At 42.9% G+C, this 21,352-nt stretch overlaps 1 protein-coding gene and 1 long non-coding RNA gene across 2 annotated transcripts in view; one reads left to right on the top strand and one right to left on the bottom strand.

The window, feature by feature from the left end:
- The window catches only part of LOC136666441 (uncharacterized), a 36,333-nt gene extending 28,606 nt beyond the window's left edge, over positions 1-7,727 (top strand). Inside the window, exon 3 of the long non-coding RNA XR_010795363.1 lies at positions 7,261-7,727. This is a non-coding gene — a long non-coding RNA (uncharacterized lncRNA). The remainder of the gene's footprint in view (positions 1-7,260) is intronic.
- The window catches only part of ntng2a (netrin g2a), an 84,324-nt gene that overhangs the window by 24,577 nt on the left and 38,395 nt on the right, over positions 1-21,352 (bottom strand). Inside the window, exons 4-5 of the mRNA XM_066644616.1 lie at positions 3,537-3,709; positions 1,901-1,924 (exon numbers count right to left, since the gene is read on the bottom strand). Of these exons, the coding sequence (XP_066500713.1) occupies positions 1,901-1,924; positions 3,537-3,709 (197 nt within the window). The remainder of the gene's footprint in view (positions 1-1,900; positions 1,925-3,536; positions 3,710-21,352) is intronic.

Below are 21,352 nucleotides of genomic sequence, written 5' to 3'. Positions count from 1 at the left end.
TAGTAATCCTTGAGGATAGGATTACTGACCTCAAACCTTACCGACATTATTTTGATGAAACATTTCGCATGATCTAATTTGTTTGTTGAAATAGTTACAGAAAATAAATATATGACTGAACATGTCTGGCAGGAGCAAGCACTATCACTGAACTTAACCCTTTTTGATTTTGAAAAATCTACTTATACTTGCTAGTAGGCAGTGAAATAGCTCTAACTCTAACAAGGTTAAAGTACCTAAGTCTAACTACAGCTTTTTAATTGCTGTACAGGAAAGGTACATTAGCTGCTATGGTTGAGGGGTTTATTAAACTTACGCTTTTCTTTTTTTTATTTTAAAAGTTCACATACACTAGGGTGACCAGATCTGAGTGAAAAAACCCTCTCCAGGGGGGGTGGGTGGGGGGGGGGGTTGTATGCTTAGCTGAACCTATGTGTGCTTTTAGGTCCTTAACACCCTTATTTGCTACACATGGGAATTTATTTCTTAATTCATCCGAGAACTTACATTTGCGTTTCGGCATAGCTGCTCGAGATGAGGGTAGGTACATGAGCTTTGCCTGACGTAAACAAGGACTACTGACGTAGCTCTACAGTCAGACCGTCCAATCAGAAGATTTTAGGCTACTTCACCACGCCCCCTTCTCACTCGAGTGAACCAATCGGAGTAGGGGAGGGCGGGACTAGTTTGTGAACGAAATTTCTCGAAGTTCTATGTAAGCTCTAGAAAAACAAAATCCCGGACGTTTGTGAAATTCCGCCCGGACATTTTTTTTAAGTCTAAAAAAGAGGACATCTGATCACCCTAAAATATACTAGCTAATGTCATTGGGTTAGCTAATGCTAATTCTGACCATGAACTTCAACCTTAGGCACCCTGTCCAACAGAGGTTTCTTATATGCAGACAGGAGTTTCAAATCCTTGATCCTGTGGAGCTGCAGACTTTAAGCACTATGCTAGTCTAGACCTATTTACAAAGTCTCTAACCTGTCACTGTGGTTAATGAGGGTGCGTCTGAGGCCTGAGGGTCAGTGCTCAGTTGGTTAGGGACTGTGGCTGAGGGGTCAAAGCAGACAGTAATCGGCGCTGAAGGTGATGTGGTCAATCCTGGGTCAGCAGTGGTTACTGCAGGGTCTGTGGGTTGTGGTGCAGTGGTGCTCAAGTCTGGAGGAGCAGTAATTGTAGCTGGAGCTATCGTCATTGGGAAAGCAAAAATGATTAAGGAAAGTGGTACACTATCATTTATCACTGCCCAAAAGCCTTAAAATAAGAAATAGCAGCAAAAAGTAGGAAAAATTTAACTGGAATTCTGTTACTGACAGGAAAATCAAACCCTTTACAAGATACACATGATTCTTCCAAAAATTGCGATACACTACAGGAAGCACAGGGGGTGGTTATGGTCTAAATTGTTCTGCTGCAGGTAACTGTATGAAACAATTGGATTGTTTCAATAAGAATCAATACATTTACTGATTATATAAATCAGATCAGGTGAGTAGTTATAGCCCAAATATACACTTCAAGTGACAGAATGACAGTAATGCTGTAAATCTAGAGTCAAAGAAACATTGATTCAATGTAAAGTTCATCTCTGTTCAAGTGGTAGAAAGTTCCAGGGAGAATCTGAGTGAGAAAAGAATTCCCAGAAGAACCTTTATACTAAGTCCCCGTTTCCCCTGAGAACTCTTTATACTGGTTAAATTACACACTCCCTCCAAAATCATTCGCTACATCTAAGACAAAGGAAACTGTGGAAAAATGAATCACAGCTGAGTCGGGGTGACGGCGGAGGAATGAAAGCAGCTTGTTCTCAATATGAGGGACAGAAAGAGTGATGGAAGTGGAAGAGAGAAACACAAGCGTGACAATCCATGAGCTTAATTAGCATTTTACTTACTGCCAAGAGTACCCGATGCTTCACCTGCAAGTGAGAGGGAGAGAGGGAGGAAGAGAGATAGACAGACAAGAAACAAATAATGAAAAAGATAAAGGAATCATGGAAACAGTGAGAGCGAATGAATGAAAAAGAAAAAGATAAGGAAGAAAAAAGGAAAAGAATGATCAAGAAAAAGAAAATGAAAACATCAGGAAGTGTTGGAGAAGAGGGAAAGGAAAGAGGGGGGAGAGAGAGAGACAGAGACAGATGTTTACTCATTAATTTTTGAAAACATTGTAGCATCTTTATTTATACATCTAACACAGAGAGAAACCTGTCTGGGGCCTTTCACTTCTATTCTGCTTAATGTGTGTTTACAGCAGTGTCTCAGAATAAAAGACAAAAGAGACAAGCAACAGTGTCTCAGAGCGAGAGACAGGTAACCGTGTCTTAGAGCGACAGACGAGCAACAGTGTCTAAGAGCAAGAGACAGGCAGCATAGTCTCAGGGCAAGAGACAGGCAGCAGAGTCTCAGAGCAAAACAGATTAGCAACAGCGTCTCAGAGAGAGACAGGCAGCAGTGTCTCAGAGCAAATGAGACGAGCAACAGTGTCCCAGCAAAAAAAAAAGCAAAACAGAATCTTACACAGAGACAGGCAGCTCTGTCTCAGAGCAAGAGACAGGCAGCAGAGTCTCAGAGCAAAACAGATTAGCAACCGTGTCTCAGAGTGAGAGACAGGCAGCAGTGTCTCAGAGTGAGAGACAGGCAGCAGTGTCTCAGAGTGAGAGACAGGCAGCAGTGTCTCAGAGTGAGAGACAGGCAGCAGAGTCTCAGAGCAAAACAGATTAGCAACAGTGTCTCAGAATGAGAGACATGCAGCAGTGTCTCAGAGCAAAACAGATTAGCAACAGTGTCCCAGAGTGAGAGACAGGCAGCAGTGTCCCAGAGTGAGAGACAGGCAGCAGTGTCTCAGAGTGAGAGACAGGCAGCAGTGTCTCAGAGTGAGAGACAGGCAGCAGTGTCTCAGAGTGAGAGACAGGCAGCAGTGTCTCAGAGTGAGAGACAGGCAGCAGTGTCTCAGAGTGAGAGACAGGCAGCAGTGTCTCAGAGTGAGAGACAGGCAGCAGTGTCTCAGAGTGAGAGACAGGCAGCAGTGTCTCAGAGTGAGAGACAGGCAGCAGTGTCTCAGAGTGAGAGACAGGCAGCAGTGTCCCAGCAAAAGAAATGCAAAACAGAAACTTACACAGAGGGAGGCAGCACTGTCTCAGTGTGACAGAGACAGGCAGCAGTATCTCAGAGCAAGAGACAGGCAGCAGTGTCTTAGACCAAGAGACAGGCAGCCGTGTCTCAGAGTGAGAGATAGGCAACAGTGTCTCAGATCAAAAGAGACGAGCAACAGGGTCTCAGCAAAAGAAATGTGCAACAGAATCTCACATTGAGTGGGAGGCAGCAGTGTCTCAGAGCGAGAGACAGGCAGCAGAGTCTCAGAGTTCACAGACTCTCAGGGAGAGAGGGGTATGCAGCTCTTCTCGTCGTGAGGGAGGTGTAGGGGAGGCAGAATCCATTTTTATTATGTGGGCCCTATTTATTTTTACCTAAATTATTTAGGATTAAATGCTAAGTCGTGGATCACTTGAAGTGCTATCTCCTACTTACAGGTGTTGGGGGATCCGTTGGGGGTGGGTAGGTAAGAGCCGGGTTTCCAGGATTTGGCCTTGAAGCCTCTCTCACAGCGGGCACAGTCTTGCCCTGTGGTGTTGTGTTCACAATCACACTGAAGACTGCCATCGCGGAACGTGCACTGTCCTGCATGAAGGTTACACTTACACCTGTAACGAGAGAGAGAGAGAGAGAGAGAAACAAAGAGAAAGAGAGACAAGCCAATTAGCACTCTGACCACACTGTGCTTGCTGCAGAGCCAAGGGCAAGGACTATCCTACAGAGGGTATCCTGCCCTGGGTATTCACTGCAGCCACCCGAGATATCTCATTAGCTCGCCTGCTTGGACGAAGCCATGAGCTAATTAGTTGAATCAGGTGCTGTAGTGAATGGCTGGGGCCGAACAGCTGCAGGTGGTATAGTCCTCTTGGATGAAATTAAATAGCCAAAATGGTTTCTCCCATCCCCCAAGCTACTTGTGAGACGCCCCAAAGCTCAAGCCAAGTGAGTGGCATGTTTCCTGTGAATGTCTTGTCTGAAAGAGGCATTTCATTATAATCTGATTCTAAAATGACACCGAAAGGCTGTGCTGGCCCTGTGCTCAGCTTCTGCCTCTGAGTTTCATCGCTGACATTTCAGCAGAGCCAGGTTCCCAGTAGGGATGGGTGGTATGGCCAAAATATGTATTTTTTTTAAAGATTCAGACAGTTTCAATGTATACCATTTTTATTTTTTTATTTTTGGGGGAGGGGGGGCTGGTAATGACAAAGAATTTATTACAATATCTCTTGCCTGCCATGATCTGTGCTGATCACAATTATTTGCCACAATTCTGAGGACACATTTATCATCTGTTTCTTCATGTGAGACTGAGCTGTCTATCACCAGTAGCAAGAAAGGTTTATTTATAAAGCATATTTAAATTCAATGCTAATGCCCAAAAGGTTTTACAAAGGAGCAAAATACAGGGTGGGCCATTTATATTGATACACCTTAATAAAATGGGAATGGTTGGTGATATTAACTTCCTGTTTGTGGCACATTAGTATATGGGAGGGGGGAAACTTTTCAAGATGGGTGGTGACCATGGCGGCCATTTTAAAGTCGGCCATTTTGGATCCAACTTTTGTTTTTTGAATGGGAAGAGGGTCATGTGACACATCAAACTTATTGGGAATTTCACGAGAAAAACAATGGTGGGCTTGGTTTTAACGTAACTAACGTAACACAAACAGGAAGTTAATATCACCAACCATTGCCATTTTATTAAGGTGTATCAATATAAATGGCCTACCCTGTATAAACAGAAGAAAGTAAGAATGATAAAAACTAGCTGGGACCTATTAAACTATATTTTATTGTTGCGCACAATGAAAAAAAAAATTAACTGGATCTAACTCATCTGGAAATGTCCGGTAATCATGAAAGGCTTAATGAAAGTATTTATTTGCTTTACTTTATTTTTTCACAAGCCTTCAAATTACTTGCAACATCACCCTGAGTGTTGCTTTTAAACAATGTTTCTGAAAAAATCCTACTGTTAATTTCGTCTGCCAAAACCTAGCTCCAGAAAATTAAAGTGGAGTTATTGTTACTTAGCAACAGTGGTCAGTGGACACAAATATGTTAGACATACCACGATACTGAAATCTTGAGTATACAGGATACTGGAACTCTCTCACCCTCTGGAGCTCCATTCCATACCTTTGGGATGAGATGTGGTGGTGTATGTGATTCGTAACTTATTATGAATCCTTGTTGTTTCATTGACCTTAAAAATGCACTTGTGGTTGATTGCAAACAAATCCTCACAGGAGAGGCTCACGCCTGTTACAGCAAATGGGGCGTTATCTGTATATATATGACACTGATTACAGAAAACCAATGTGTCTAAAAATCACGTTATGGTTGAAACTGTTGTGTAACATTCTGTAATTACAAAAATGTCCACACGTTATGTTGCTATGAGAGTGAGGAAGTGTGGGTCTGTTTATAAGATCTTAGACCTCAATTACTGCACTGAACTTTTGAATAGTCAGAATTCTTTCACAAATTAAGATATTTTTTGTAGTTCTGTGAGACCAGTAAAACCTCTAGATTTTTCATAGACTGGATCCGGACTCTATGCTCAGGTCTAAGTCATTTGTTAGAGAACGACAAACCAAATATAGTCAAGAAGAGGAAAGAAAGGGGACATTATGCAGCCTGGATGACAACAGACTATAGACCAGCCAGACAAAAGTAGGCTAGGCTTGATAAGGCTTTGTTCTCACGACAAAGCTCACTGCAGTGGGGACTCAAAGACTGAAGACAGTAAATGACATCGAACTGCTCCAGGGGAAATACAGAGGAAAGAGCGTGAAGAGAGAGCGAGAGAGAGAGAGAGAGAGAGAGAGTAAGAGAGATAGATGATTACACACCTAATCAGAATAAATGGGAGATATTTAGATGGCATCTGCTGTCAAGTACTCTGCCTTACTGTAGGTGCTCAGTGATATAACGAAAATAAGAAAAATCTGCAGAGTGGCATAAAAGCAGAGCATCTGCAAGTGTGGCTCATGAGCAAAGCACCGGCCTCCAGCAGCCAGCAGAGTTCCGAGCCGAGATTAAAGGGGTCCAAAGAGGAAAGCAGGTTAGTATGGAAATTATGACTTTTAGAATTACAATCTGCGTAATCAAATAAATGAGTGAATCCCAATGCATTCCTGCCCACTGGAGGGAGCAGCGGTCCATTTGCATGAAGCATGGAACGAGCAACTAACCATTTGCATGAAATATTTATGAAGCTGACCTATATATTTCCGAGAGAACACCCAGTAACTAAACCTTACATTAGGCCGTATATTGCTGTATAATGTGATTATAGCTCGCATTTTCCATCTGTAAATTTATATGAAAAAGTTGATACCTTGTGAAATAACTTTCCAATAACTACATAACCTCCCGTTTTGAACACATGAAGTAATAGCGAGGCCCACACGGTGCACAGCGCGTGTCTGAGCTTTCGAAACTAGTGAAATAAAGGTGAAAATGATCGGTTTGCATAGGTGATAAACTATGAAGAAGCTAAGTGAACTGAAATAACACCGATAAAGCCATTTTAAATGTTTTTAAATCATTTATAAACAGCAGGAGTATAACAGTCTCCTCCCTGCACTGGGCTGTGGAGCAGTGAAACTGTGCTCTCTGGAGTAATGGCGCTTCATCAAATACCTCTGGGATGAGTTGGAGAACAAGCTGCTTTCAAACGTTCAATAGCGTTTATTTGGTTGGATGCAATCAAACTCTCCGTTCTTATTAAAACCCTCTCAGAGTGGAGACGACCTTCCGATTCATACCTTTCAGATTATTTACTGGAGAAAGAAAACAGTGCCAGCAAATGTCTACAAACCTTTGGCAACGTTGTGTATGTATTTATTAAGGAGCTATCGCACATGTATGTGCTGCTTTGAAGTTACATGCTCATTATGAAAAGCACCCTTTGGTTAATCCAGTGTAACAGGTAAATTCATTTACAGTCTTGTCTCTAAAGCTGACATAAAGGTTAGACAAGCCTCATGGGGCAGTTAAGTATGTCCACATTCCACTCTATCACGCTCTTACCACTTCCTCTCATCTCCCGCCACTGAAAACATAGCAGATAGAGCTGGATAATTGACATAGTGGGGTTTTATTCAATTCCATTTACTTTAATTAAGTCTGTTTTTTTTTCCCACCAAAGGGCCTCTGGAAGCAGACTGCCGCCGCCCTCTGAGACCTGGAAGCCATAATTAAAGCTGGGTGTCAATCACAGTCTCTTTCATTCTGGGACTTCTCCAAGACCGTGTGCCCATCAAGCCTCTATCATGACAAATTAATCAGGAGCAGCTCCCTCCGTTTCACACAGCCGAGCCTTTGGGGAGCGCCGGGCTGAGAGCGAGCGCGTAATTCCCAACTTCAGGAAGGCATTAATCAATTATAGCACTCTGAGGGCTCTTACCAATTTCTCTGACCTAATCTGCAACGTGGGCTGCCACAGTGCCATTACCCAGTGCTCAGATTAAAATTCAGGGCCCACGTGACCGCTGACGATATATACATCCCTCACTATACGCACCAGCACAGCTCTGTAAAATTAAAGGTTCGTAAACAAATTTTAATCCTCTAACACCCGTGTATTTAATGCTGGTGTGGATTGGGTCATGTTCAGTCAAGCTGCTTCTTTTACTGTGTTCTTTAAACAACATCAAAGTGTTTCCTCAGACATTAAAGAGGTCAGATGTTTTATGTGTGTGTTTATTCCGTTCTGTTGTCGCTGGCTAAACTGGGGTTCTTGTACATTTCTACGCCACTTTATCAATGAACGGGCAATGTTAGTGAAGCTGAAAAATCACTATTTGAATGAAAGAGAGAGAGAGAGAGAGTTAAACACTTCTTCATTTAATCAGATTTCTAAAGGCAGAGCTTACACCTATTAAATTTCAGTAGCTCGGAAACTTGAACATAGGGGCAAGCGTATGTTAAAACTAGTCTAATTCTTTCAACTATTGAAAGAAATCCTACTATAACGTCCCACTCCATTCTTTTGGCCTTCTTTCCAAAGCTACTCTTGCAATTTACAGATGAATGTACACACAGAGATCAGTGCTGCAGAGAGAATCATCTTTACTGTACCCATAAACAAGGACTTTGTTAGACCTGTTTTAGGGGGCCTGTTAAAGTTATTTAGCCCCCAATTCTTTCATTTTCAACAATGGTTCTCTGTCTCCAGATAGCCATTGTCTATCAGTGTGTATTGCTTTCTTGACAGAATACACACACGTAGTGTTGCCAACCGTCCCATATTCGAACACTAAAAGACTTGTGTTCTGTTTTGAACTGATACGGGACGTGATTTGTTACGTATTTTTGAGGTCACATGTTTATGTTTGAAACTGAAACACACAGCTCTCTCTCAGCCGGAATGAGGGGCAGATCCTACACGGCTCCTAAACAGAGAACACGCATTTCATTGGTCGTAACCTTTATTTAGCCAATCAGCAGGCAGAGTTATCTGTCCATCATTCAGTGCTGCAGCCAATGGAGTCACAGTCCCTCCTACAGCTCTGATTTTGATAGAATTAAAGTTATCTTAGCTCCTTGTGGCTTTGCCTAATCTGTACCTCGTCAAAGACATTTGCTGCATTCAGAATTAATCCAACATCTTTTTAGTGAATGTAGCTGCGCATGCGCAAACGAACATATTCTTGCCATTTATCAGTACATCAAGAACGAACTGCTGTACTTTGTAGTACAAACTTGGCGAGTGCTACTCGTGAGTACAAACTCCCAAGGACACTGTGGACGTTATGTAATTGGATCGCCAGTGTATTTGATGAGTCACCATCTCTGTGGCATGAAAAATTAATAGCGCTGAGGTTGGTGCGAAATGCATTCTGGGATATCTGATTGTCTCAAGTCTACAGAAGTCATGTCACAGTGCTTCCTCAAGAACACTTCCGGTTATTTGAACTGTACTTGGCTAGATTTGGACTTTTAAATGGAACAATACTTGGGCTGAGACTGATGACGTTTCCCAAGAACACAAGTACAGAGAACACGTATTGAGAAACGGCTTCAGGGCATGGATTTTGGGCTGGTGCTCTGTCGAGTTGTGCTACTTTGTCAAAATGTGCTACTTTGCATTGGATTAAATATTTACATTCATTCTTTCATTCGTTTTCTGTATCCGCTTATCCAGTTCAGGGTCACGGTGGGTCCAGAGCCTACCCGGAATCATTAGGCGCAAGGCGGGGGCGCCAGTCCTTCACAGGGAAACACACACACACTCACACATACACACCTATGGCCACTTTTGAGTCTCCAATCCACCTACCAACGTGTGTTTTTGGAATGTGGGAGGATACCAGAACACACCACACTCCTCACAGACAGTCACCCGGAGGAAACCCACTCAGACGCAGAGAGAACACACCACACTCCTCACAGACAGTCACCCGGAGGAAACCCACTCAGACACAGAGAGAACACACCACACTCCTCACAGTCAGTCACCCGGAGGAAACCCATGCAGACACAGAGAGAACACACCACACTCCTCACAGACAGTCACCCGGAGCAGGAATCGAACCCACAAACCTCCAGGTCCCTGGAGCTGTGTGACTGCGACACCTACCTGCTGCACCACTGTGCCGCCCACTAAGTATTAACAGATTTTGCTATTCTTTTTTTAGCTTATATACACAACAAATCACTTTCTTGATGTCATCAGATCTTAATACATATTGGCTGCTATCAGGATGTTAAGTGTATATCAAAAAATATAACAAATCACCTACCCTAGCTTTAAGACCTCAGAACTGTGTTCACCTCAGGGAAAAGTATAGAATATGTTCCTTTTAACTCAAAACAAGCTTATACTAGAATATGAATGAGGGTGTGATGATGTTTACATATAAAAAGCAAAGGTCTTTTTTTGTTTATTCATGAAATGTGAAATGCGTTGAAATGTATAACACAGGACTTGTTTCAAAGCTAACACTCTTCATGTAAATGAGTCTGTCTAACTGCATTTATAAGCAATGTTCATCTATATAATCAAGGAATGAATCATCTGTCTTTGATGAATCACTGGCACCCTTAAATCTGTGATCAAATCAGAGACGGCAGGAATCATGAAAAATGCACGGCCACCGACACCCCCTTAAATTGCACTGACTGCACCTTTAAATACCCCTGATGTGTCTGGTGTCATGTAACCCTTGCGAAGACCCGGGAAGGGACCACGCTCTAAATGATTCAATCACTTCTTAGACAGGACAAGAAAGAGGAAAAAAAAAGGCCTGATAAAAGAAATCTGTCGGTTCTGACAGTTGAATAAATGCCTGCTGGCGTTTTGTAAATGCGTTTGGGTAGTGGGTGCGAAAGCGCATGCAATATGCATATCAGCTCCAGGATTGGTATGCACCGTCACCATCATGAATATTCTAAATTATTGACACCTCACAAAAAAAGTGCAAACTGGACAGTATAGGCGTTTGATTAAAAACCAAGGACAGAATACATCATTCTCTCCACTGTAAAGGGCACTAGATCTCAGGATGTTCTGCTGTTAGAACGGGTATTACACAGGGCCACCATGGGACTGATCTAGTGTGTGCTGTGTGTGAGCACACACACATACACACATTTACACCAGTAAATAAGCCGGGCTATTGACAGAGGTGTTTGTCAATAAATATGAAAGCAAACAGGATGAATATGTATTGTGTGCTTATGATATAAAGTAAAGAAAAGGAAAGAACATGAAGATAAGACACTGTCACTGTTCAATAAACACAAACAAACACATCTGGCAAATGGTAATTTCACAGGAGAAGCCAAGAATTTCCATTAGTTTTAATGCAACTTAATGTAAATAGGCTTTACTCCAAATAAAGAGCTTTGATTTTGATCTATACTTTTACACTGGATCAAGGACAGCTGCTGTGTTCAAATTATAACAGCATACAAATATATATATATATATATATAAAACATATATTTTCAATAGGCTTCAATAGATGCCTGTCACATTGTATGAATGCCTACTATGAAGCCGGCACACTCTCAGCTAAGCTTACAGTCAGTTCGCGATAATGCAAAGGTATCTTATCCTTGAGTAAAAGAGTCCAGAAATTTGGAGAACTCTACTATACTTGCCTCCTGTAACACACACACACACAGACACATATGGCGAATAGGGGGCTTCATGAGGCTCAGAGGGTGGTCTGAAGAGTGAAGTGTGGGGTTTGTGGGCTGTGCCCTCCAAGGGCTTGTGCAGGGATTTAGGGCTGCTATATCCAGATACCACAGGGCAGGAGCCCCACAGAGCGGGACAGGAAAAGCTCTCATGAGTAGGGAGTTGGTGCCAGGCCCCGCTGCAGGGCCAAAACCCCTATCTGACCATCTGTGGCTCCAGGATCAGCAACATTACACACACACACACACACACATATGGTCTTAATACACTGGCAGGCTACAGAAAGACATGGATCTACACCAAAAACATCTCAGTGAGAATTTTAAAGCGACAGTTCCAAAAACTAATCCGATTTAAGAACATTTCCTTCAACAATTCGATCACAAAGACATTTTTTGGTGTCTTGAGTTTGCTTCTATAATTTTAGAGTTCTCAGAGGTAAGGTGTAATGGAAGCTTATTGCCAATAATAAGCATGATGTCATTTTTCTGATCCCAATTAATTTTGAGTTTTCTTAAACAGATTTGTTTGGGTAGTGATGATTAATTAAAGCAGAGAGCTCATTCATTTCACTGTGGAAACCTGAATGCATAAATCATCACATGCTTGACTGTGTTGGGATGTTATTTTATTATTATAATTTATTTTTTACAGTAAGTTGTAAACTATAAAGTGTTATACAGTAAATTATATTCATTCCATAGCTATTCCATTAGCCATTATATTGTTTTGTCCTTAATAGCACCAAATTTCAACTTGGGCAGAGTGGCCATTTTAATGCTGAATGATACATAAGCAGTAGAAAGATGCACGTGAATTTTAATCTGTCCGTACACATTAAGGTTTCATGGCCTAATACGCGTATGTTTAATCTAGGACCACATAAGGAAGGAGGTTAGGATTGGATTTGACTTTGTGACCCCTTCCTTCAGTCCCTTTTGGACAACTCAGTTTTTTGGAGCAGATTTAGACTTGTCAATATCAGTTGTTTGGAGCAGTTTGTAGGTTTGTAGGTCACGATAACAAAGACAGCGAATTGGGATTGTGCTTTGTTAACACTGTAATTTACAGAAATACCTGACGACGAATGCGACATTTTGTTTAGAGCAGTATGAACTCTTTTCAGGACAATAATGTTTTCCCGGCACTTGCCAGACTGGGCAGGCTGAGGAGAAAGTTCATGTTGAAAAAATGTTTAGCTGTTGCTTTTCAGGTTGTACTGTTCTGGACTGAATAAATTAACACAAACTGATACGAGGTGGCGCAGCAAGTAGTGTCCCAGTCACACAGCTCCAGGGACCTGGAGGTTGTGGGTTCGAGTCCCGCTCCGGGTCTGTGAGGAGTGTGGTGTGTTCTCCCTGTGTCTGCGTGGGTTTCCTCCGGGTGACTGTCTGTAAAGAGTGTGGTGTGTTCTCTCTGTGTCCGCGTGGGTTTCCTCCGGGTGACTGTCTGTGAGGAGTGTGGTGTGTTCTCTCTGTGTCCGCGTGGGTTTCCTCCGGGTGACTGTCTCTGAGGAGTGTGGTGTGTTCTCCCTGTGTCTGCGTGGGTTTCCTCCGGGTGACTGTCTGTGAGGAGTGTGGTGTGTTCTCCCTGTGTCTGCGTGGGTTTCCTCCGGGTGCTCCGGTTTCCTCCCATGGTCCAAAAACACACTCGGGTAGGTGGACTGGCGACTCAAAAGTGTCCGTAGGTGTGTGTGTGTCTGTGTTGCCCTGTGAAGGACTGGCGCCCCCTCCAGGGTGTATTCCCACCTTGCGCCCAATGATTCCAGGTAGGCTCTGGACCCACCGCGACCCTGAACTGGATAAGCGCTTACAGATAATGAATGAATGAATGAATGAATGAATGAATGAATGAAAATGATACGAGGCACGGGGAACATACAAACTCTGGCAAAGAAAAATGAGACCCCATTTAGAGGATGTTCACCCAGCTACTTTACTTCACAGCAAAATTCAACAAATTTGCTGTCTTATAAGTGTGTTAAATCCATAATCCTTTCCAGATGTAAACCATGGCGACTATTCAGCTCATTTCATCCCACATTGTTGTTCTTTTCCTGCTGACAACACACCTGAGCACTAGTTCAGACCAAGCTTGTGTTTTGTCTGACTGTGACGTGCTCAAGCATGTTTTACTCATCAAGTCTAAACACCTGGGTCCTCAGGTACACGCGCTCCCAGGTCTTTACAACTGGATTCAGTGGGTCATGAAGTGCAAACAAACTGAGATTTGAGGCAGTTTCATGCTAATACCCCTGAGTGAGCTGAGCTCTAGGTATCACAAGCTTGGCTTGAAATGACATGTCTGTTTGCATGTCTTTGCCAATCCTACAGTATTTACAGACAGCACAGCTGGGCTCTCCCTTAAGAATCGGAATTACATCAACCAAACTTTGACACCGCATGACTGAACAACCAGGTAAGAGTAGGTGACAAAGTGAGTGGGAAACTATGGCTCCAATTACAAGCCTCATTACACATTTCCAGTTCTTGCTTGACGGTAGGATAAGACGGTCCTTTTCAGCTCTGGGCTTTTCTTTTTTCATCAAGAAGCACATCCATCTTTAATGATGATATTTAAAGGAACACTATGTGTTCCTTCCTAACACTTGGATTGGGAGCGTCACAGGTACGTCACTTCCGGCTGACTACTCGCGTGCTTGATTTGAAATTGTTTGCCGTTTGTCGCTGTTTTAGTCCTCTAGACGTTTATTTACAATCTCTATTGCATATTCTTTGGCATTGCTTATCCTAGTGTGCTGTCTTCATCATTCCTAACCCACCGTGCTTCTTAACTTCATTTTTTTTCGTACATATTATTTCTCATTGTTTATTTTTTTCTCTTCATGGCGCCTGCCGAGGAACGAGCCCTTTCTGAGCTCGGCGCGGAGCTCGAGCAGCTCGGTCGCCGGATTCAGCGTCTCTTGGAGAAGCAGACGGAACTCCAGCGGGAGAAGACGAGACTCGAGGCAGCCCGCGACGCCTCCTACGTGGCCGTCGCCTCTCCGGCTCCTCTGCCGCGGCGGTTTGCGGGGGTACCCATCTACACGCCTGCACCGGGATGGGAGCGCCAGCGTGGGCGTGGGAAGCCGAGGCCGTCCCCCCCTCCACCGCAGCCAGTCTTCACTTCTGCCAACCGGTTTGAGGTGCTCAGCTCCTGGCCTTCACCTGCTCCAGCGCCGAAGACTAAACAGGACGGTGTTCTTATTATTGGTGATTCAATAGCTAGACATTTAAAAGTGCCGGGGATAAAGAGTAATGCAACCGTGTCTTGTCTCCCAGGCGCACGTGTCCTGGACGTTGCCAGGCGGCTTCCGTCGGCGCTTCGGCAGCGTGAGGACTTCGGCACCGTCGTTCTCCACGTGGGAACGAACGACATCTCCGCCCGCCGCAGCGAGGTCCTGAAGGAGCACTACCGTTCGCTTCTGGATACCGCTCGGAAGAAGACGGATGCTAGGATCATCGTCTCTGGCCCCCTGCCCACCTACCGTCGAGGATGCGAGGCATTTAGCAGGCTCTTCGGGCTCCACTCCTGGCTCCTGGATTGGTGCGGCACTGTCGGCATGGACTACGTCGACAACTGGGAGTGCTTTCGTGAGCGTCCGGCCCTGTATTGTTGGGATGGGCTTCATCCGAGCCGTCTAGGATCCGCAGTTCTCTCTGAGAACATTGAGGTGGTTCTGCGCCGGAACTGACTGGTCATTCCCAGTCACATCAGTCAGGTAGGTGGAATGGATAGCGAGCAGGTAAGTAATATTAAAATTCCTAATGTTCCTCCTGACCATCTCTCTACTGCTAGTATGATGAGTAGCATGTCCATATCACCCACTCTGATTAACGCTAATATATTTTTCAGCATTGAGACTGTGTCTGTTCCCCGCAAAGCTTGTTATCACAAACGACCAAAAATCAGTTTTAACAACCTAATTAGAATTAACACCAAGGCACTGCAGCGAACGCAATATTTCAGCACTTCCAGCATTAAATTAGGGCTTTTAAATATACGATCTCTAACATCCAAAGCACTCACTGTCTGTGATATTATTACTGATAACAAACTCAATGCATTATGTCTCTGCGAAACATGGGCTAAAGCCAATGAATACATTGCCCTAAATGAGTCCACTCCCCCTGGCTTCAGCTATTACAGTTGCCCACGAACATCTGGTCGTGGTGGTGGTGTAGCCACAATCTATGACCCTACCATTGACACAACACAAAAATCTAGTTATGATACTAAATCCTTTGAAGTACTTACTCTTAAAGTCACTGCATCAAAAAGGCAGCACTCATTTATGCTCATCACAATCTATCGTCCTCCTGGCCCTTATACAGAATTTCTTTGTGAATTTGCTGATTTTCTCTTTGTAGTTATCGTATCAGAAAAGGCCTTAATTGTTGGTGATTTCAATATTCACTTTGAGAAGGACCATGATCCACTTAAAATTGCATTTGAATCGATTTTGGATGCGCTAGGGTTCACTCAGAATGTTACTGGGCCCACTCATCAATGCAAACACACATTGGACCTAGTGTTAACACGGGGCATTGAGATAAAGAATCTATCCAATCTCTCGCTACATGAGACCATCTCTGATCACCATCTAATCACATATGAAATAGCGTTAAACTTTGATATTTGTCCACAACCACGCTATATTAGAAAGCGCACTATAACATCCTCAACAGTTAGTGATTTTATCAACAACCTTCCAGACCTTACCACCATTTCTTCTCCAACTCACCCAAATGACCTTGAGCTCATTACAAACAACCTACAACACTTATTGTGTACAAACCTAGATAGTGTTGCACCAGTCAAGACCAAACAATTTAGAGAGAAAAGGCTTGCTCCATGGTACAGTGACAGCACGCTTGCATTAAAACTGGCTGCTCGTAACCATGAACGTAAATGGAGACACACAAAACTAGAATGTTTCCGAATTGCATGGCAGCACAGCCTCACCGACTACAAACATGCCTTATCTAAAGCCAAATCACAGTACATCTCTTCCCTTATAGAAAACAACAAAGACAACCCTAGATTCCTTTTTAGCACTGTATCAAATCTAATTGGAAACAAAAAGGAAATCAACCCCATTGTTCCCTCGGATTTCTGTAGCAATGACTTTATGATGTTTTTTAATGATAAAATTGATTGCATTCGCCTCAAAATCCAAAATCAGTCCAAAGTCACATCGACTCCCGTAGATGAACCCCCCGCCAGCTCTGAGGTGCACTTAGACTACTTGAATTCTGTCGATGAAAATGACTTGCTTAGTTTAATTAGCTCATCTAAATCAACTACATGCTTACTGGATCCTGTACCAACACAATTATTTAAACAAATTTTACCTAAAGTCATTAGACCATTGCTCACAATAATAAACTCATCCCTCAACATTGGATATGTACCAAAACCCCTGAAACTAGCAGTAATCAAACCAATTATTAAAAAACCCAATCTTGACCCTCTCGTACTCGCAAACTACAGGCCAATATCAAACCTCCCTTTTATTGCTAAGATTCTAGAAAAAGTCGTGTCACAGCAGTTGTGCTCTTATCTACAAAACAATGACATTCATGACATTTTTCAGTCTGGATTTAGACCAAATCACAGCACAGAAACGGCTCTAACAAGAGTAACTAATGACTTACTCCTTTCACATGATAAGGGCTATATATCTATTCTGGTGCTGCTTGACCTTAGTGCAGCATTTGATACCATAGATCATGTGATGCTTCTTGATAGGCTGGAAAATCTGGTAGGAATAAAAGGATCTGCCCTCTCTTGGTTCAGATCTTATTTATCCGATCGTTACCAATTTGTTTATCTGAATAATAAATCCTCTAATCATACTTTAGTTAAATATGGTGTTCCACAAGGATCAGTGCTCGGCCCTGTATTGTTCACACTCTACATGCTGCCACTGGGTCGACTAATCCGTAAGCATGGGATTCAATTCCACTGTTATGCTGATGACACACAACTGTATATATCAGCCAAACCCAATGATGTTGCTTGTCTACATAAAATAACAGAATGTCTAACTGAAATTAAAGACTGGATGATGCAAAACTTTCTCATGTTAAATTCTGATAAAACTGAGGTCTTGTTACTAGGTAAAGATACTCAGATACATTCACTCAGAAATGCTGCTATTGATAATTCAACAGTAAAACACAATGCCATCATTAAAAACTTAGGGGTAGCCTTTGATTCGACTCTCACATTTGATACCCACATATCCAATACAGTCAAAACCGCCTTCTTCCACCTACGCAATGTTGCCAAAATTCGGCATATTTTATCATTAAAAGATGCAGAGAAACTAGTGCATGCTTTTATAACTTCACGTCTAGACTACTGCAATGCGCTCCTGGCAGGGAGCTCGTGCAAAGCGTTACACAAGCTTCAGTTAGTTCAAAATGCAGCAGCCAGGGTGCTCACTAGAGCTAGAAAATTCGAACATATCACCCCAGTTCTCTCGTCCCTACACTGGCTACCTGTAAAATTTCGCATTGACTATAAAATACTCCTCTTAGCTTATAAATCTCTAAATGGTTTAGGCCCGCAGTATCTTACTGAACTTCTCATACCTTATCGCCCGTCACGTACACTTCGTTCACAGGATGCCCATCTACTCTTTGTTCCTCGCATTAAGAAAAACACAGCAGGAGGAAGAGCCTTTTCTCACAAAGCTCCTCAACTCTGGAATAGCCTTCCGGTTACTGTTCGGGGCTCAGACACACTCTCAATCTTTAAATCTAGATTAAAAACCTACCTTTTCAAACAAGCTTTTGGTTAATCACTCACCTTCAGGTTACTCCTTCTATATTGGTGTTCGGGCTGGTTTTCATATTATCACTGTTCTGTGTTAACCCTGTCACATCACCATAGCTACAGCATTCTTAGTTAGCTGTGTAGTAACCGCCAACACGCTGTCTGTCGCTGGGTTCTCTTGCCTGACCAGTGGAAGCTTTTTTCGCAGGACAAATTTCCCCGTTCTTTACCATGACCCTACTAACCTCTGTGTTTTTATTTGTTCCCTTTGTCTGGCTTTCTTTCTCCTGTCTCTCTCTCATGCTTTGAGATGTCCTGCTGATCTCCAGGTGTTGCCCTGATCCAGCCCCTGTGTCCTGTACAAGATCCTGGCCTTGTCTCATCTACACTATCATGCTTGGCCGTGCTGTTTTATCTCAGATTAACTCTGCACCTAATTTTAACTCACACTGAATCCCTGATCACCTCCTCCTTCATCAGACTCATACATCACTAATATCATCATCCTCACCATTTTCATTTCTGCTTCTCCATCATCACTAATATACTACATTTATATTACTATAACCCCTTCATCGGTCATTTCACTTTTACTTCTGTTCTCTGTTGTGTCTCCGGTGTCGACCCGAGGAGGATGGGTTCCCCGTATGAGTCTTGGTTCCTTCCAAGGTTTCTTCCTCGTGTGCTGAGGGAGTTTTTCCTTGCCACTGTTGCCCCTGGCTCGCTCATAGGAGGCTTGGACCCGGATCTCTGTAAAGCTGCTTTGTGACGACTTTTTGTTGTGAAAAGCGCTATATAAATAAAATTTGATTGATTGATTGACTATGTAACATTTTTACCTTAAAATGAGAGCTACTAAATAACTGTGATGCTTCACTGAGCTGTAGCACGGACAGCATGTCATTGGGCTCAGCACAGCTGAAACTACACTATGTAACATTTGGAGGAGGACAGGACACTGCTCCCTCCATCCACCACCCCATTGATTTCAGTACAGTGCTGTAAAAATGTATTACACCAGGAGAGCCCCCAGACAAACCCAAATCTTACCTAGTGTTCCTTTAAACACTGACTGTATGGTGCCAATTGAAATATCCACGGGAAACCCTAGAAGTGTAGAGGCTGATTTCAAATTTCTCTGGTTTGAAAATAAACACAAGGCTGTCTGCAAACTTTTGGCGATGAAGTGTAAGCATATGTCGATGCTACAATATTAACAGCAGGCACAGCTGGGTTCTCCCTTAAGAATCCGAATTACACCAGTTATGAATTTACGGCTCATAACTAAATAACGGAATTCCTTTCAAGACTGGAGACGGGCTCTGACGAGGAGAACGCAGCGTTTAGGTGAATAAACAGCAGAGGAGAATAAACAAACACAGACAGGCAGATAAAAGGCGGGAACTGAAAGAGTGGGCTGCTATGAAGCAGCCAGGGGCTGCCGCTAATAGGACCCGTATTTATTTGCCCCCCCCACTCCTCCTCTCTTCACAAGCTTTTGCCAGCTCCACGTTCACACTATTTATTCTCATTTGCGCAGAAGTACTGCCAGGCTGATCACGAGGTACTTACGAACACCGAAAAAAAAAAAAAAAGAAGAAAACATGAGCACAGGCAGGACGAATGGCGCCCCGAGAGTCACCCTCGGCAGACAGAGATCCATCATGATTACCTCTGTATGGCCACTGCTTGAAGGGAAGCAGGAAGAGGAACAGGCAGATATTCCCCATCCATTAGCGCTGATCACGCCTGGGGAGTGTAAATCAGCACTGGTTTACTGCACCACAGACAGATAACAGCTTCAAGAGACTTACGTGTCTTCTTAACGAGCTTATAGTTCCTGGCCTCGCGGCTCAATGTTTTAGCGTGAGCTGATCAGGCAAAGTGGCAGTTTGATACAAAATAATTCACTTAAACAAACGCAGTCAATCATGTTTTATGTCTGAACTTTGTTCTATTTAATGACACTGGAGCTACAATGCTAATGTAGCTAACAGGTAAGCTAATTGAAACTTTGTGCAAAGCACCTAATACTCAACAGGCAGAGTTTAGCTTAGCAGGTAAATACTGGCATTCCACTGTGAAAATATCTGCAGTTTCAGAAAAATAAATCCTATCAGACACAAGGGCACATTGTCAAAGATTTTTCTGTCAAATGTGATCACAAAATGAGTGCAAACAACACACCCACGACGCTGACCCTGAGTGAGAATTTGAGCAAATTTAATAGAAATCTTTGTAAAAATCACCTTAAAAATATTACAAAAACAGTGATGGTTATTTTTTTATTTTTATTTTTTGCTCAAAAGTGTGGAAACAACCTTCTTTGTTTTCTATACATTCTGCTTTGGACACTGCCCCCTACTGAACAGGATACATATGCCTGGCAGACACCAGTGCCTGTACAATTTTTGCAAATACATAGAAACAGAAGTACAGGGTGAGCCATTTATATGGATACACCTTATTAAAATGGGAATGGTTGGTGATATTAACTTCCTGTTTGTGGAACATTAGTATATGGGAGGGGGAGAACTTTACAAGATGGGTGGTGACCATGGTGGCCATTTTGAAGTCGGCCATTTTGGATCCAACTTGGGAAGAGGGTCATGTGACACATCAAACTTATTGGGAATTTCACGAGAAAAACAATGGTGTGCTTGGTTTTAATGTGACTATATTCTTTCATGAGTTATGTACAAGTTTCTGACCACTTATAAAATGGTTTCAAAGTGCTGCCCATTGTGTTGGATTATCAATGCAACCCTCTTCTCCCACTCTTTACACACTGATAGTAACACCGCAGGAGAAATGCTAGCACAGGCTTCCAGTATCTGTAGTTTCAGGTGCTGCACATCTTGATGGTATGGTGTTTTATATGGGGTACAAAAGATAGTGGGGCCATTCTTCATCAATGGAAACCTCAAGGCCACTGGATATGTGAAATTGCTACATGATGATGCGTTTCCCTCTTTATGCACTGAAGCTGGCACGTTCCCTGAGTTTTTCCAGCAAGATGATGCACTACCACATTATGGGTGTCAGGTCCGAGCATTCCTAGATGAACAGTTTCCTGGAAAGTGGATTGGTCATCGTGGAAACTAAAGAAACTTCACCATGTAACTTCTGGAGGAGGGTAGAAATCCTCCTCCTTCCAATTAATTCCAGTACAGCGCTGTAAAACTGAATTCAACTAGAAAGAGCCCTAGTAGAAAAAAACAAAATTGTCCTAAAGTTACTTTAAGACACCTACAGGATATGAGTGGACATCTACCTTCCTCAAAACTTTGTTGATGTGTTGAGTAAACTC

This window comes from Hoplias malabaricus, chromosome 14 (genome assembly GCF_029633855.1).
Source record: "Hoplias malabaricus isolate fHopMal1 chromosome 14, fHopMal1.hap1, whole genome shotgun sequence".
Taxonomy (NCBI): Eukaryota; Metazoa; Chordata; class Actinopteri; order Characiformes; family Erythrinidae; genus Hoplias; species Hoplias malabaricus.
The sequence above is the reverse complement of the archived record's forward strand: the minus strand, read 5'-3'. Positions and strand labels throughout refer to the sequence as shown.